This window comes from Physeter macrocephalus, chromosome 14 (genome assembly GCF_002837175.3).
Source record: "Physeter macrocephalus isolate SW-GA chromosome 14, ASM283717v5, whole genome shotgun sequence".
NCBI classification, from domain to species: Eukaryota; Metazoa; Chordata; class Mammalia; order Artiodactyla; family Physeteridae; genus Physeter; species Physeter macrocephalus.
The window spans coordinates 112351589-112367632 of NC_041227.1; the positions used below are offsets into that span (position 1 = coordinate 112351589).

The window sequence follows — 16044 nt, forward strand, 5'->3', positions numbered from 1 at the left end:
AGCTGCTCCGCGGCATGTGGGATCTTCCCGGACCGGGGCACGAACCCGTGTCCCCTGCATCGGCAGGCGGACTCGCAACCACTGCGCCACCAGGGAAGCCCAAAAGTCACATTCTTACAGTGGTCGCCAAGGCCCAAGGTGACCTGGCTGCCTGGACACCTCACTGACCTCAACTCCTCCTCCTCATCCCTGCTCATTCCACTCCATCCACATTGTTCTTCTTGCTGGTCCTTAAATGCCCCAATCACACTCCTGCCTCAGGGCCTTTGCACTTACTTCTCTCTCTGCCTCAAATGTCCCAGACAGGGCTTCATGTTCAAAGATACGGACCACTCCCTCACTTTGTTCAAGTCTCCGATTCTCAGTGAGGTTTTCCCAAAGCACACTAACAATACGACCCTGCACATATTCCTATATCCCTTCCCGGTTTCATTCTTTCCCCTTAGCATTTATCTAATATAATATATTTTACTGATTTATCTTGCTATCATCTCTTCCCCCAATAGAATGTAAACTATATGAAGGCAGAGATTTTAGTCTGGTGTATTTACTACTGTATAATATTGCCTGGCATATAGTAGGTATGTAATAAAATCTGATGAATGATGAGAGCTTCTTCCTTAGCTATTAAGATTCAGCTCAAAAGTGATGCTTTTCCTTATGCAGACTACCCCCGTTACTGCCTTCCAGTACCCTGCACAGGCCTTCAGCCTGGCCCCCAGGACATTCTACAGCCCCTACATGTTTACAAGTCAGTTTCCCCCAGTAATAGCTCTGCTTCACCAGTGCCTAGCACATAGCTAGGCATGATACTACATGAATGTGTGAATGAATGAATGAATGCATATCTGGACCTGGGCTGGACTGAGGTGGGCAGCAATATGTGCTAACTCCCCAGAGGATGAAAGAGGAGCCTGTACCTTCTCTCCGATCTCTGTCTTGCTCCCACCAGGCAGCACCTCCAGGTCAGCTAGCAGGGCACAGGCCTCCAGAGCCTGTCGGTACCGCTTGGGGTCCAGGGCTTGGCCAAACAGCACGTTTTCCTGAAGAGTGCAGTTCTGGATCCACGCCTGCTGGGGCACGTAGGCCACGGAGCCCTGGCCAAAGGAGAAGGTTACCTCGGGGTTTGCCCAAGGCCTGGCCAAGCTTCCCTTCCCAGGAGTCCTTGCCCCTCTCACCTTCATATACACCTTGCCTTCCAGCTTCTCCATCTCTCCCAGCAGGGCAGACAACAGGGAGGACTTCCCACAACCCACAGGCCCCACCACAGCCACTAGCGCCCCTTTTGGCACCTGGATATCTAGGCTGGGGGCAAGAAGACAAGTAGCCCAGTCAGAGGAGGAATCAGGGTTTTGGTCCCCCACCTTCCACCTGGAGACCCAAGCCCTCCTCCCTTTCAGACACCACCCTGGCAAGCTGAGGCTCTTCCTGCTTCTCAGGCCAAAGACTGAAGCGTGAGAGTGGGGCTGGGTTCCACTATTGATCTGACCTTTGGCTCACTTTAGGCAGCTGAGAAGGGAAGGGGAAGCTGGTACCTGTGCAGGGTGGGTGGTAGGTTCTGGGACCAGGTGAAGGTGCCATTGTGTATGGTGACAGTATAGCCTGGGAGGACAGAGGTGTACAGCGTCAGGGGGCCCAGGGCAAGGCGAGGAGGATCCCTGGGTGGGGAGAGGTGCGGGAAGCCCTAGGGGGAGGGCAGGGAATCTTGTGGGGGCGGGGAGGGAGGGGAGACAGGAAGTCCTGGGGAGGAGCAGGGCGAGCCCTAGGGAAGGAAGGTGGTGGGGGAGGCCTGGAGAGGGATGACGAGAGGAGAGTAAAGAGCCAGAAGAGGGAGAAGGCGGGCACAGAGTGAGAGCAGATATGGAAAGAGGATGAAGAAAAGGGGGTCACAAGAGAAAAGTTAAAAGCTTGGAACAGAGAATTTTCTGGAGCAGTGGCTGTGGCACGGGCAGCCCAGGTAGAGACTGTCTGGACCTGGGGTGATGGTCTTTCTTTCCACACACTGGGAGTCAAGTTCATCTTGGCTCAGGAAATGCTGGATCCGTTTCAGAGACACACTGGTCTGCATGCAGAAGGGTGCGGGTCAGCCCCGGAAGCTGTGCTTTTCCTGTACCATCTCCTCTTACCCTTGCTGGCCCCCAACTTCCTGGGTGAGGCTGGGCCCCCTGAGGGCCCAGAGGCTGGTGCTAGGGCCCCTCCCATGACTGAGTCTTGGCTGGCTCCCATGGCCAAAGACAGGGTCCAGGTTGGTAAGAGGAGGCTGTCTCCAGAACTTGGGTTTCCAAGGACCTTACCTGACTTCCTCTGACTCCAAATGGCCCCTGACTCTAATGACCTCATTCAACTTGGAACAATTCTTCATAATGCCAAATGGCCCTCCCCCGATTCCAATAACTCTCCCTGATTATCCCCTGACCCTAAGTGACCCCATCAACCTGCCCGAACTCCAGCAGAACCCCCGGCCCTATCCAGCATTACCTGGGCCAGGTTGCTGATTAACTGGGGCAGCATGTTGAGGGGAATTTTTAAGATGTTGAACAGGGACACGGACACAAAGGCCTTCTCAGCATCCAGCACATTGTTCTTGTCCACGGACACGTACATGCCGAGGGTGGTCAGGGTCACCTGGGCAGTGGTGGGGATGGGGGTCAGGGTGGCGTCCGCAGGGTCCAGAGGCCCAGGCTGGCCAGGCAGGAGGCGGGACACCAGCCCAGGCAGGGGCGCCTCACCAGGAAGGGGGTGCAGATCCAGATGAAAGTGGACGTGGCATGGAGGTAGGCAGCCTGGCGCATCAGCCGGAGCTCATCCTGCCGGATGTCCTCCACCTGCTTCAAGAAGCTGGGCTCCCAGGCATACAGCTTCAGCACCTTGATGCCACCCAGGATCTCGCTCATCAGCTTGATGCGTGAGTCCTTGAATTTCATTTGCTCTACCTATGGAGAGTGTGGAAAGTGCACACCCCGAGCCCCTCCCCAGACCTCTACCCACAGGGGCTCACACCTTCCCTGCACTCACACACATGGCAGCCGGACTGCTCACCGCTTCTCCCTGCCTGCCTGTGCTGCACCCCAGCCTGGAATGCCCAACCCGACCTACCCTCTTCTCTGCTGGACAATATCCAGCTCCAACCTCAGTGCCCCATCACTGACTCTCGCAGGCAGCATCCTCTGCCCCTTCTCTGGGTTTCTAAGGCATGTTCTCACAGGGAACCCTGTGCATGTATGTTGCCTCAACTCGATGTGAGCCTGAGGGAATAGATCCCTTATTCCTCTTTGTTCCCCAGTCCCTATAACCCAGGGTACAGCACGCCAAATCAATCTTTTCATTCACCCCAATTTATTGAGTGCCTATTATGTGCCAGGCCATGTGCTAGATGTAGGGCAGATAATGATGAACAACTCAAGGCCCTGGCCATCATGAAGCTGACAGTCTGATGGGCGAGGTAGACAGGAAGCCAACAACCACCTGAATAAATGCTTAAAAAATTATTACGCATACTCCGATGGGAGTTACAGGATTCTGGGAGAGAATAATGGGGTAGGGACTGGGAAATCAGAGTTTATGCTGGGAGGTGAAGGAAGGGAGGGAACTGGACAAGGAGGGAAGGGTGAAGCACATTCCAGGGAACAGTATGTATGGTAGCCCAGAGGTATTCAGAGCTTGTTGATTTGGAGAAAAGAAAGGCCATACTGGCTGAAACTTGGCCATATCCCAGGGGGTGAGGGATTGAAAGGTGAGCAGGGGCCTGGTGGGCAGTGGTAGGGAATCTGTCATTTATTCTATGTACAGTGGGAAGCTAGGGAAGACATCAATAAATGTTTGCAAATAAAGGACTGAATGACTGGCTGTTGGCACTCATTAGTGTGGTGGAGAAACTCTCATTAGACCAGAAGAGGCAAGCTTGAATCTCAGCTCTGCCTGCTTCTGGATTGCTATAATCTCTCTGGGCCTTGGTTCCTCAGCTGCAAAATGAGAATGTTTCTAAAACCCTCTCAGGGTTGGGGGCTAGAGTAAGCTAAGGTTTGTGAAAGTGGCTTGGAGCCATCCGTACTCAGTGAGCAGGGTAGTTGGTAAGGCCCAGGTTAGTGACTGCCCTCCGCCGGGTACCTGGCCAAGGCTCCAGGCAGGGGCAGCGCCGTTGCTAGCACCCACCTGGAACGCACGCATTTTCACAGCCACGGCTCCATTGAGCGGGATCAGCAAAACCATGAGAGCGACTCCAGCCAGGACAGAGGGACCCAGGTTCTGAGGAGGCACAACAGATAGACTAGACGGACAGACAGAGTATAGAGACAGAGCCCAACAAACAGAGGCCTACTGACCTGAAATGCAGGGAAGGGCAAGAAGCAAAAGATGGTGGTCAGCCAAACAGATGGACAGCGAAAAGCAGACACACAGATAAAGCCAAAATGATGAAAACATTTGCAAAAGCAGCCAGCCATCAGATAATGACAAGAGATAGGGACAAACAGGCAGACATAGAAGGGTGTCCAGACACACAGGAAGGCAAATACAGACACAGGCAATGACAGTCAGAGTCACACCCACCTTGCCTCCAAGTCCCTCTTCCCTCCCCTGGGTTCTGTGAGAAGGATTATCACACAGGCTAGAAAGACTTGATTGCAGACACCAGCATCCTCACAGTCCTGTCCCCCACCCCTCTGCTGACCCAGAATAACCCTCTCTTGTCCCATCTGAAGGAAGGAGAAGGTCAGAGGAAGGGGGCAGAGATCAGGGTTCAAGAGTCACCTGCCAGGACTTCCCTGGTGGCGCAGTGGTTAAGAATCCACCTGCTGATGCAGGGGACACGGGTTCGAGCCCTGGTCCAGTAAGATCCCACATGCCGCGGAGCAACTAAGCTCATGAGCCACAACTACTAAGCCTGCGCCCTAGAGCCTGAAAGCCACAACTACTGAGTCCGTGAGCCACAACTACTAAAGAGCGCGTGCACCTAGAGCCCGTGCTCCGCAACAAGAGAAGCCACCGCGATGAGAAGCTCGCGCACCGCAAGGAAGAGTAGCTCCCGCTAGCTGCAACTAGAGAAAGCCCACGCACAGCAACGAAGACCCAACGCAGCCAAATAAATAAATAAATAAATTTATTAAAAAAAAAAAAAAAAAAAAAAAGAAGAGTCACCTGCCAGAGGAAGTACACTGCCAGGATCATCTGCAGGGGTGCTGACCACAGCAGGTTGATGAAGGGGACAACATCCATGAAGCGCTGGGCGTCCACTGACATGAGGTTAACAATTTCTCCCACAGTGGACTCACGTTTGACTGAATTGGTGATGACCAGAGCCTGCAGGTGGACAGCAGCGTGATGGACTGGGCCCGCGAGTCTCTGCAAAGCTCCCCAGGGCTGGCCTCCCCAGCCCCCCATGCCCTGCTCCAGCTGACCTTCCTATAGATGACACCTATGATGCCCGTGCGAAACCTCAACCCCATCACAAAGATGCAGTGGTAATACTGGTGTAAGATCACAGTCTGCATCACGGAGCACACGAACATCAGCCCGGCCACCAGAAAGCCCCACCAGGTGGGGGCCGTGGGGTTTGAAATAAATCTGATCAGGACGCTGGAAGGTGAGGAGAGAGGCATGAGGGTGGGCAGGGCTCCCCCAGTCTTCTCCCTCTACTGCTGCCCTCCCCTTTCCCCTTAGCCTCCACTCTGCCCCTGCCTCTGAAACCTCTCAGGTGGAGGCTGCTGGCCCTCCACACCCCCACCCAGACCAGGGGCCCTTGGCTCAGAGCTGCCTCAAGCCCTCCATCCTTACTCCTTTCTGCCTCCACCTCCTTTCCTACCTACCATGGACCCCCGCCACCCACCCCCTTATCACCCTCTGGCCACCTGCCTCACCGGCCTGCCTTTCTTGCCTCCTTGGACCATGTGGCGGGAAGCAGTGCAACATGTCCATTGATTAGACTTTCCTGCACCTTCTTCTGGGCTGCCGGGGGCTCTGAAGTCCACTGCATGACCACACAGACTCTTGCCCCTCAAATCCATCCTCTTCAATATCAGCGGCCTCCAACGCTGCCCAGTGACCTTCTCCGGGGCCCTAATCTACTTCCTCTCCCGCGGTCCTTTTCACCTCTTATCCTCTCACCTGTCCTCACTCCCCACCTCTCTCAGCAGCTGCCCACTTAAATCTTCCCATTGAGAACTCCCTGCCAACTACAAACTTCCCTGCAAACACTTGCCCTCTTCCTTTTGTCCTGCCTCAGGACAGGAGGCGTCCTTTCAACTTTCCACGTCGGGTCCTTCCCCCCAAGCCCTGGATCCCACCTGCCTCCTCAGGAACACGTTTCATCGTTGGCCCCCTTTCTCCTGGTCTTCAGTATCCTCCTTTCCACTGGCAGCTCTGTGCCTTGGCCGACTGACATGACCAAGTCTCTTCCATGTTAGGACAAACCTCCCCTTGACCCCATGGAGCAACCTCCATAGTCATGGCCAGGCTTCTTCTGCTGTGGGTTGGGTGTAACTCCCCAAAAGACATTTCAAGTCATAACCCCTGGTACCTGTGAATGTGACCTTATTTGGAAACAGGGTCTTTGCAGACGTAATCAAGTTAAGATAAGGTCATATTGGAGTAGGGTGGCCCATAATCCAGTGACTGGCGTCTTTATAAGAGAAAAGAGAGGGAGATTTGCACACAGAGACACAGATGCAGACAGACAGACACACACACACACACACACACACACACACACACACACACACAGGAGGACGCCATGCAAAGATGGAGGCAGAGATCGGAGCGATGAGACTCCAAGCCTAGGAATGCCAAGGACCTCCAGCATCACCAGAACCTGGGAGGCGTGGAACAGATTCTCACTCAGAGCCTCTAGAAGGAACCTACCCACCGACACTTTGATTTCAGACCTCTGGCTTCCAGAACTGTGAAAGAATACATTTCTGTTTTCAGCCACCCAGTTTGTGGTACTCTGTTACCCTAGAAAACTAAGAACCTTTATAGGAAGTTTCTAGACCTCCACTGGCCCCGTCTCCGCTGCAGAAACCCTGTTCTCAGGCCCTTCCCCTGTGTCGCAGCCTCTGTTCTTGGCAAAGTCACCAACAAACTCCACGTTGCCTTCCTCAGGCTCTATTATACTGGTCAACTTGCTTCACTGGAGGCCACGCCTTCCCCCGGAAGGGTTCTTTGTGCCCTGCTCCACAATCTGGCTTCTTTTCCCAACGTCGTCCCCAACTCAGGCCCAAAATGGCCAAGATGCCCCTCACCACCTTGCCCAGGGCCCAGGTCTCTCTTCCTGCTGAGTTCACCATCTCAGCAAAAGATCCATCATCCTCCAGCTACCCAGGCCAGAACCCAGGTCACCTTTTTCCCCTCCTTCTCCCTGGCACCAACACTCATTTCCAGAGAGTAGCTCCTCAATCCTGTCTCATTCCTGACCTGGACTTTCCTTGGACCTGGTTGGCCCACTTCCATGTGGCCACCCTGCCCTGCCTCCCCCACACTACTGGCAGGGGATCCTTCCAGAATGCAAACCAGACACCCCTTCCTGGCTTCAGATCTTTCAAGGATTTCCTTAGCTCTCCCTCTCTCCCTTTGTTGTTCTGCCCCTGCCTTTGGTCACCCCCCCTCTAGCATTCAGAAGTACCTGGAGCTCCTGAGTCCTGCTGTTTCAGGCCTTTGTGACTCTGCACCTTCCCCTCCTTCCTCACCTAGTTAGCAAATTGCCTGTCCTTCCAAACTTGATAACCTCTCTGGCTGGCAAGTGTACCCTGCCCCTTCCCAGGCTGGCTTCCTTGCTCCTCTGGGGGTTTTTCAGACACCTAAGTACACCTCCGCCCACACTGTGCTCTAATAGATTTACACATCGGTTTCTCCCACAAGACTTTAAGACCATATCTTAGTTATCTTTGTATACCTAGTGTCTGGCACCATTCTGGGACCCTGGGGGCTCAAAATGTTCACTGAATGAATGAATGCACAAATGTATGATTGGAGGGTCAAAGGATTGAGGGCTCAGCTGCTAGCTCCTTCCCATCCCCTCATTTGAGAGCTCTTTCTAGCCCAAGCCACGCACGTGATAGATGGCGGAGCCTATCATCTGGAAAGAGCACCGTAGATGGAGTTCAGAGCCCTGGACTCAAATCCATCTTTCCCAGCTGTGTACCCTTGGCCAAGTCACTTCACCTCTCTGAGTTCCTATTTCCTCATTTTTTGGATTGTTTTTCGTTTTTCTGCTTCCTTGTTTGTAAAACGGGAAAAGGGCACCTCTCTGTAGGATTGTCAGGAGGATTTAAAGAGAGAAGGTATGTTAACGCATACATCAGGGTACCTGGCAGTTGTACTTAATCCAGATAAGTTGGATGTGAATGCGGAAATGAGGTGCAGAGGCTCTGCCACTTGCCAAAGGTCACACAGAGAGTGGGGTTAGCCCCTTTGGTTCCTGGTCTGGGGCTCTTTTCTCTACACATTGTCCCCGAGGCCAGCCAGCCAGCCGGCCGCTTGCCCCGGGACGGGCTGCGTGGGAGGGAGCATGGAGAGACCTCAGCAGCTGTGGGTTGATGAAGGACAGGAGGTCCTGGATCAGCTTGAAGCACATGCTGAGGAGGAAGCTGGAGCCAAAGGTGGCCATCAGGGCCCGCAGGAAGGGGGGCTCCCGGGCCTGGGGCCGGCCCCCCAGCAGCACCTCACCCTCGCTGGACAGTCTCTTCCCAGAAGCCTCTGCAGCCTGGTGTCTGGTCCGGGGAGGAAGGAGAAGTGGGTAGGAGTGGGCACATGGGCCCCGTGAAGCCAAGGGCCACCAGGGCTGGTGAGGAGCAGGTAGGAGGGGGAGCTGCTTTCTTGGCTCTCAGAACTGGGAGGGGGAAGGACAATGAGTCTTTGCAGCTGAGGATCCCCAAGTGTCTTCAGGTGCTAGAGGAAATATGAAGGGGTGCCTTAACTGCTCCTCAAGGACTATACACCCAGCAATTCCCAACCTGTGGCCCTCTCCATGCCCCCCCAGGGCTGGTTCCAGGGAGGATGCTGACAAGAAGGGAGACATGGGCAGGGCTGGCTAGTGGCCTAGTCACTGGCAAGCTGAGCAGGGAGGGAGTGGAGGTGTCATGGAGGGACAGAGAGGGGGTGCAGCAGGCAGACTGGGGGCCATTAGGTCTTCCAGAGGCTCCAAGCCATGAGCCCAAGACACTGCTGACCAAGTCCATGTCCCTGGTTCCTTCACTGCCAGTCGGCCATCAGAGGCTCAGGCGGAACCAGCATGGGATTTCTGGGCCCCAGGATGTGGGTGGAAGGGGTTTCGGTCCTGGGGGGCTGGGGGCAGAGGACGTGGGTGAAGAAGGAGGACTCAGAGCCTCAACTTTCTTGGCTGGGTAGTCGGCCAGAGACAGGATACCCGAGGGCAGGCCCTCAGCCACAGGTTCATCTCTTCCAGCCCCTGCCTCCATGCAGGAAGCAGGATTGAGAGGGGGCGCTGGCCTCAACCTTCCTCGCCCGGCCCCTTCCCCTCCTGAGGGAAGTCCCTGGAATCTACCCTTCAAGTCAGGCAGGGCAGTGCAGTGGCGAGTGCTGTGGGGCCGGATGGCTGGGTGTGGATTCTGGCTTTGCCACCACCAACTAGGGGACCTTGGGTACATCATCAAACCTCTGGGCCTCAGTGACCTCATCTGGAACACAAAGGCAATAGAACCTGCACGGTAGCTGTCGGAGATTGACCGAGTTAGTCTGCACGATAAGGACAATGCCTGGGACAGAGTAAGTGCTACGAAAGTGTCAGCCATTCTCCAGCATCAGTAGCGTTGGGAGAGCTGACCCAGGCCTGAGCTGCCCATCCCAGGACCACCTGCACCTGCTCTTCTCCCCACGCCCAGCCATGTGATCTCCTGGGCCTACCAGCCTCGCCTGCAGGAGACCTGGGCTGTATGAAGGGGTGGGGGTGGGAGGGCGCGGGGACGGGGGAGGAGGGGGCCCTCACCGCGCTGCCTGCTCTTGCTGCTTCTTTCTCTCCTCCAGCAGCCTCTGCACCACCATGTGGGAGCGGTCCCCCTCGTTCAGGCACCAGAGGTCCCACTCCTCCAAGGGCCGCCGGTAGCCGAGGATGGCCAACCTGGAGCGGACAGGCGGCACCACCCTGGGTCAGAGTTTAGCAGCCTGGGGACAAGGGTCTCCAGAGAGGAGGATGTCCCTAGGGAGCTGTGGCCAAGGAAAGTGTTCCTTTATTCCCACAGTGAGCAGGATGGGGGTCACTGCCTCCCACCCCAAGTTCCTACTTCCAGCCCTTTCTCACTCCTTCCCAGATGCCCCATTGCCTCCTGGGCACTGATGACAAAATCCATGCTGGCTGCGGCCCTGGGGGATGACAAGGCCTGCTGGATGGAGTCCCAGCCAGAGGAGCCTCCTTAGTACAATATGGTTGATGGGCTGTCACCCAGGTCACAGACACAATTCTCCTGCTCTAGCTGCTCTGAGGGGCGCCCAAGGAAATGACAGCTGCAAGTTTATCCCTGGACCAAATAGCTGGACCAAATAGCCTGCCAGACACAGGTCTGGCCTGTGCCCTGGGATCAGAACTGGGCCAGGACCGGCCTCTGTACTCAGCCGCCAGCCCAAACAGACAGGTTTCCCCGCCCTCGCCTGCCCCATGCCCACTGGGGTTCACAGCCCCTCAGGCCCCTGAACTCCTGGCCTGCTCCCCTCTTCTTCTTTCTCATCCCCCAACTATCCATCCCCATTCCCCCTCCCCCGGGCCCCCAGGCTTGGGGAAGAGCCAACTCACTTTGTAAACCACCAGAAAGACAGGCGGGAGAGGAAGCCAGCTCCGGCCTCAGGGCAGGGGTTCTAGAAGGTGCAAGAGTCGGGCAGGGGAAATCAGGAGTGCACACCACCCTCTCAAGGCAGGGCAGGGGAGGGGGGGGGGTGCCTCGTTCCTTGCTGCTCCAAGCCCCAGTTTGCACACTGTGGAGGTGACATGAAGATGGAATGAACTGGAAGGGATGGGGGATGCTGCTGAGGGCTGGGCTGAGGGGTGGGCTGTGACACCCCCACGACCACCCACCTCCATTACGACTCACGGGGTCCATATTCTTGGGGGAGAAAAACGGTGGCTTCTCCCTGAAGCAGGAGAGGATGAGGGCAGAGAGCACCAGGGCAAAGTAGATATAGAAGGTGGTGAAGCGGAAGGGGTCTGAGATCTTGCCCTGGAGGAGAAAAGACAGCAGCATCAGAGCTCGGGAAGCCCTGGGCCTGCAGGCCTTGCCCCAAGGAGTCCTCTGGGGCACCAGACCCCTCTGGGGTAGAAGTCAGCAAAAGTGGGTACCTGGGTCCCCCTGCCCAGAGGCTTCTGAGAGACGGGAAAGGTCATAGGGGGTCCACTGTTCTGTGGAGACTTGCCCTGCTCTTCTACATCACCTTGTCTAACCCTCCCTAACAGGTAGGACATCTTATGATACTCAGTCTGCGGTTGAGGAAATGAGACTCTAGATGGCTCAGGAATTTGCCCAAGATCACAAAGCGTAAGTGGGTTGTTCCCAGCCTGTGCTCTTATGAATATACTTGACTGTCTCCTCTTGAGATGGAGAAACAGGGAGACACTAGATTGATCCCCAGTGCTCCTACCACCCCCGCCCACCACTGAAGATCAAGAGGAAGGCCAGGAACTGGGGGTGGTGGGAAAAAAGGGGAGAACAAGACAACGGGGCTCCAGGGAAGCCAGAACTGTTCATGTCTGCGCACCTGCTCTCACTGAACAGACATCGAACTTGGTGGTGGCTGATACATTCCCACGAACAGCCAACCATGGCCACATCTTGCTGCATTCCCCTGGGTTACCACGGTCCTCACCCCACTCACCAGTCTGCTTCTCAGCAGAGATACAAGTAGGGAATGACACAAAAAGGACTGAACAGCAGAGGAGGTCCTGGGAGCTGGGAAGGGGCAGAAGGGAGGAGCCGGGGACCCAGCAGTGACCTTGAGCTCTGGGGACAATCCCTAGACAGCAGTGGACCTGGCAGGTTCCTCTCTTCCGCTTACCTGTGCCAAAGCTGAAAGGATCTTGGAACGGAAAGGGATGATGCCACAGACCACACACAGGAACCAGAAGATGATGAGGACCCCCGAGGACCGAAGCCCCTGCAGACGCTCATACTGGATCAGCAGGGTGGCCAGCAGCTGTGCAGGGAGGGCAGGGGAGGCTGGGCCAGAGCACACGCGTCTGGACCTGCCTCCGTTCCTCCCCATGCCACGTGGCCATATGTTTCTGGGGTTACCCACTCCTGAGGTGTCCAGCCTTCTCCTCAGAGCCCATGCTTCCCCCATCACAATCCCACAACCCACTGGAGATCCTCCCCAACCCAGATTCCCTGGTCCCACACTGACCATGGTGACCCCCACCACCAAGGGGGTGACAAAGAAGATGGGGGCAGGGGCCCAACCGTGGACCAGGCCATGGAAGGAGTAGAAGAGGTCAGTCCAGGAGACACACCACAGCAGGACGCCCAAGGCCTATGAACAGGGCACATGTTGGGGCCTCCATCCCCAAAGAAAGGGATGGTCCCCACTGGGGAGGAGCCTTTGCTCCTGAAACCAACAGACCTGCCCAGGTTTGCCCCCAAGGGCTGGGCTGGGCACTGGCCAGAAGCTTCTCCAGGGTGGGGAGAGCATTGCTGGAGAACTTGATTGAACTTCCCCAAGCAGAGGTTATCTTATTGGGCTGCAGACCCAGCTGGCAGGCTGCCATGGCCCTCAGCACAGGGAGGGTGAGGCTGGGGAACCCAGACCAGTCACTGAGGGTGGGGAAACGGACCCGTTAAAAGGAGAATCTCCTAGGTCCTGGTCCCACCCACAGGAGAGCCCTGAGCCCCTGACCGTCTTGAGCCTGGAGAGGCGAGAGAGAACAATGTAGCCTTGGTGGCGGTGCCGCAGGTAGAACAGGTAGCAGGGCAGGGCGGCCCACAGGTAGATGCAGGGGACCCAGGCCAGCACGGAGTTCTGGAAGCAGGGAGTGAAGTCCGGGTTGTCTGTGTGCACGGACAGATTGGAGTCCTGGGGACAAAGAGAAGAATTCAGGGGCAGCCTTGTGCAGCCCTGGGCTCACGCTCCAGGGAGGGGGCTGGGCCAGAGAGCTGCCCCATGCGCTCTGGGGGTCGGAAGGTGTGTGACTATGAAAGTCTAAGTGTGCAAACCAGCAGGCATTGTCCCGAGTGTCAGCTCTTCCAGGAGGCTAAGGGCGCTCCATTTCCTCATATTTTCTCTCTCTCTCTCTAACTGATGTTTAATTTAAGCACAATAAACTGCGCCCATTTGAAGCGCACAATCCAAAGAGTGACAGTTGTACACACCTGCAAAACTGCTACCACAATAAAGATATAGAATAATCCACCATTCCACGAGTTCCTTTGTGCCCCTCTGCAGCCCATCCCTCCCAGGCAAACACTGATCTGCTTTCTGTCATTCTAGATTTCCGCTCTTTTATTTTAAATTAATTTTTAATTTTATCAAAGCAATATATGCACATGGTTGAAGAGCCCACTTTCTCTCTAAGGCTCTCCCGGGGAAGGGATAGGGAGCCTCTCTGAGCTTTAGTTGCCTCTCCTTTAAAATGGGGGAGGCCATCCCTGCCCCACCTACCTCCTCAGTGGGTGTCAACTCAAAGGAGCAAGGGGATGTGGAGAGAGCTTTGTAAACAAAGCTGGGGTGCCCAACCACCCCAGTTTGCATAGAACTGTCCTGGTTCTAGCACTGACAGTCTCGTGTCTTGGGGAAACCACTGAGCCCAGACAAGACCGCTTTTTGTCTCTGCACCTAAGAATTTTTCTGGAAAGAGATGGGGGAACACATTCAAACACATATTTTACTAAGATTGTTTCCCCCAAGGCCACCGATGAACCAATCTTTTTTTCCCTTCTTGCAAAGTATTAGACTGTCTTTACAGAAAGCTCATAAAATATAAACAACTAAAAAAAAAAAAGGGACTTTCCTGGCGGCGCAGTGGTTAAGAATCGGCCTGCCAGTGCAGGGGACGCAGGTTCGATCCCTGGTCCAGGAAGATCCCACATGCTGCGGAGCAACAAAGCCCATGCGCCACAACTACTGAGCCTGCGCTCTAGAGCCCGCGCGCCGCGACTACTGAGCCCACGTGCTGCAACTACTGAAGCCCGTGTGCCTAGAGCCCGTGCTCCGCAACTAGAGAAGCCACCACAATGAGAAGCCCATGCACCACAACAAAGAGTAGCCCCTGCTCGCCGCAACTAGAGAAAGCCTGCGTGCAGCTACGAAGACCCAAGGCAGCCAAAAAAAAAACCCAAACCTCACCCACAATCCCATCCACCTAGAGACAACTCTTAACACCAGAAGATAGAACCCTCTACCTTCTAACTGCCAGTTTAAATAATTGTCATTTTTATTTTTATCAAAGTTATAACATGCACATAATTCTAAAGGTGCATGAAAAGAAAATGGTACCCTGCCTCATCACTCCCCACCCCTAGCTCCACTTTCCAGGGGTAAGTATGTTCAAATATGCTAACTTGTTCTGGTAGCTACTTCTATGTTTTTTGCTTTTAATATTGTTACATGATCTACCACTATTCGATAATCACTATTTTCTTTTGTTCTGGAAGTTAAAGCTGTACCTCTCTTACATTCTCTCCACTTGAACTTCCTCGACCTTCCAGTGTAGAAACATCACAGGCTTTTGTTAAATAAATATTCACAGATCACACTTTTTTGACTATATAAATATTGTTCACTAAGACTGGCTCTACGCCTTTCAATACCTGTGTGACCTTAGGCAAGACGCTTGACCTTCACCTCTCTGGGCCTCAGTTTCTTCAACGGTAACACTGAGATGATAACATCCTCCACCAGGCCCCTCCCACCTGGCCCCTCAGCCATCAGCCTAGCCCAGGCCCCCACCTCTTCCCGAGCAATTTCCACGGGGTTCCGGTCTCTTCCCTTCCATGCCCTATGGGCCCAGATCCCTGCCCACACTCTCCTGGTCTTCCCCTTCCTCCCTGGTCTTTCCTTCTAAGTCTCCTTGCTGGTTCCCCTGCTTGGCATCAGAGTGCCCCGGAGCTCAGTCCTTTCCTCTTCTCCATTTCCTTTTCCATTTGTACTCACCCCTAGGGCAATCTCTTCCAGTCTCACCTACATGCCAATGACTCCCAAGTTTATCTCTCTACCCCACCACTCTCCAAATCCCCAACTCTAAATCCAACTGCCGACTGGACATCTCCACTTTACACATCGTACAAGAGCCTGCGAGGTCCCCCACAGCGTCCCTTCCCGCCAACCTGTGACCTCTCTCACCGCCTCTCCTACATCACTCCAGCCAGTGGCCTCATTGTTATTCCTGAACATAACAGGCATGTTCCTGCCTCAGGGTCTTTGCACTGGCTGCTCTGTCTGGAACGTTCCTCCCTTAGACATCCTTAAGTCTTTCTTTCTCATTGGGGCTTATGCTGACCACCCTGTTTAATATTTCACTTGCACCCTACCCCCAGCATTCCCAATCCACTCCCTTAACCTTTCTCTGCTTTTTCTTTTCCCTATACCTAGCACCTTCTAACATACTACATAATTTAGAAATTTATTATGTTTTCTCTCATCTCTTTCTGCTGGCATGTGTGTTTCTTGAAGGAAAGAATCTTATTTCATTTATTGATGTATCCTAAGTACCTAGAGCAGTGCCCGGCACATAGTAGGTACTCAGCAAAAATTTGCTTAAATAACTTAAACATTTGTTGAACAAATGAATAAACAAAAGGATAATCTTATACCCTGCCTCTAAACCTTCAGTGGCTTCCTACTGACTAGAAGACAAAGTCTAAGCATGGCATTCAAGTCCCACAACTGGCCTTGAACTATCTATCTACCTACCTATCTATCTATCTACGTGAACTTTTTTTTTTTAACATCTTTATTGAAGTATAATTGCTTTACAATAGTGTGTTAGTTTCTGCTTTACAACAAAGTGAATCAGTTATGCATATACATATGTTCCCACATCTCTTCCCTCTTGTGTCTCCCTGCCTCCCACCCTCCCTATCCCACCCCTCTAGGTGGTCACAAACCACCTAGCTGATC

General features: G+C 54.2%; 1 protein-coding gene across 1 annotated transcript in view; it reads right to left on the reverse strand.

Annotated features, from left to right (window-relative positions):
• ABCC3 (ATP binding cassette subfamily C member 3) overlaps positions 1–16044 on the reverse strand; it is a 46455-nt gene that overhangs the window by 18594 nt on the left and 11817 nt on the right. The window contains 16 exon segments of the mRNA XM_007103552.3: positions 921–1097; positions 1179–1305; positions 1536–1602; positions 1975–2062; positions 2479–2625; positions 2730–2933; positions 4153–4245; positions 5137–5298; positions 5397–5574; positions 8511–8702; positions 9938–10069; positions 10739–10800; positions 11034–11159; positions 11992–12129; positions 12337–12462; positions 12826–13002. Of these exon segments, the coding sequence (XP_007103614.2) occupies positions 921–1097; positions 1179–1305; positions 1536–1602; positions 1975–2062; positions 2479–2625; positions 2730–2933; positions 4153–4245; positions 5137–5298; positions 5397–5574; positions 8511–8702; positions 9938–10069; positions 10739–10800; positions 11034–11159; positions 11992–12129; positions 12337–12462; positions 12826–13002 (2196 nt within the window).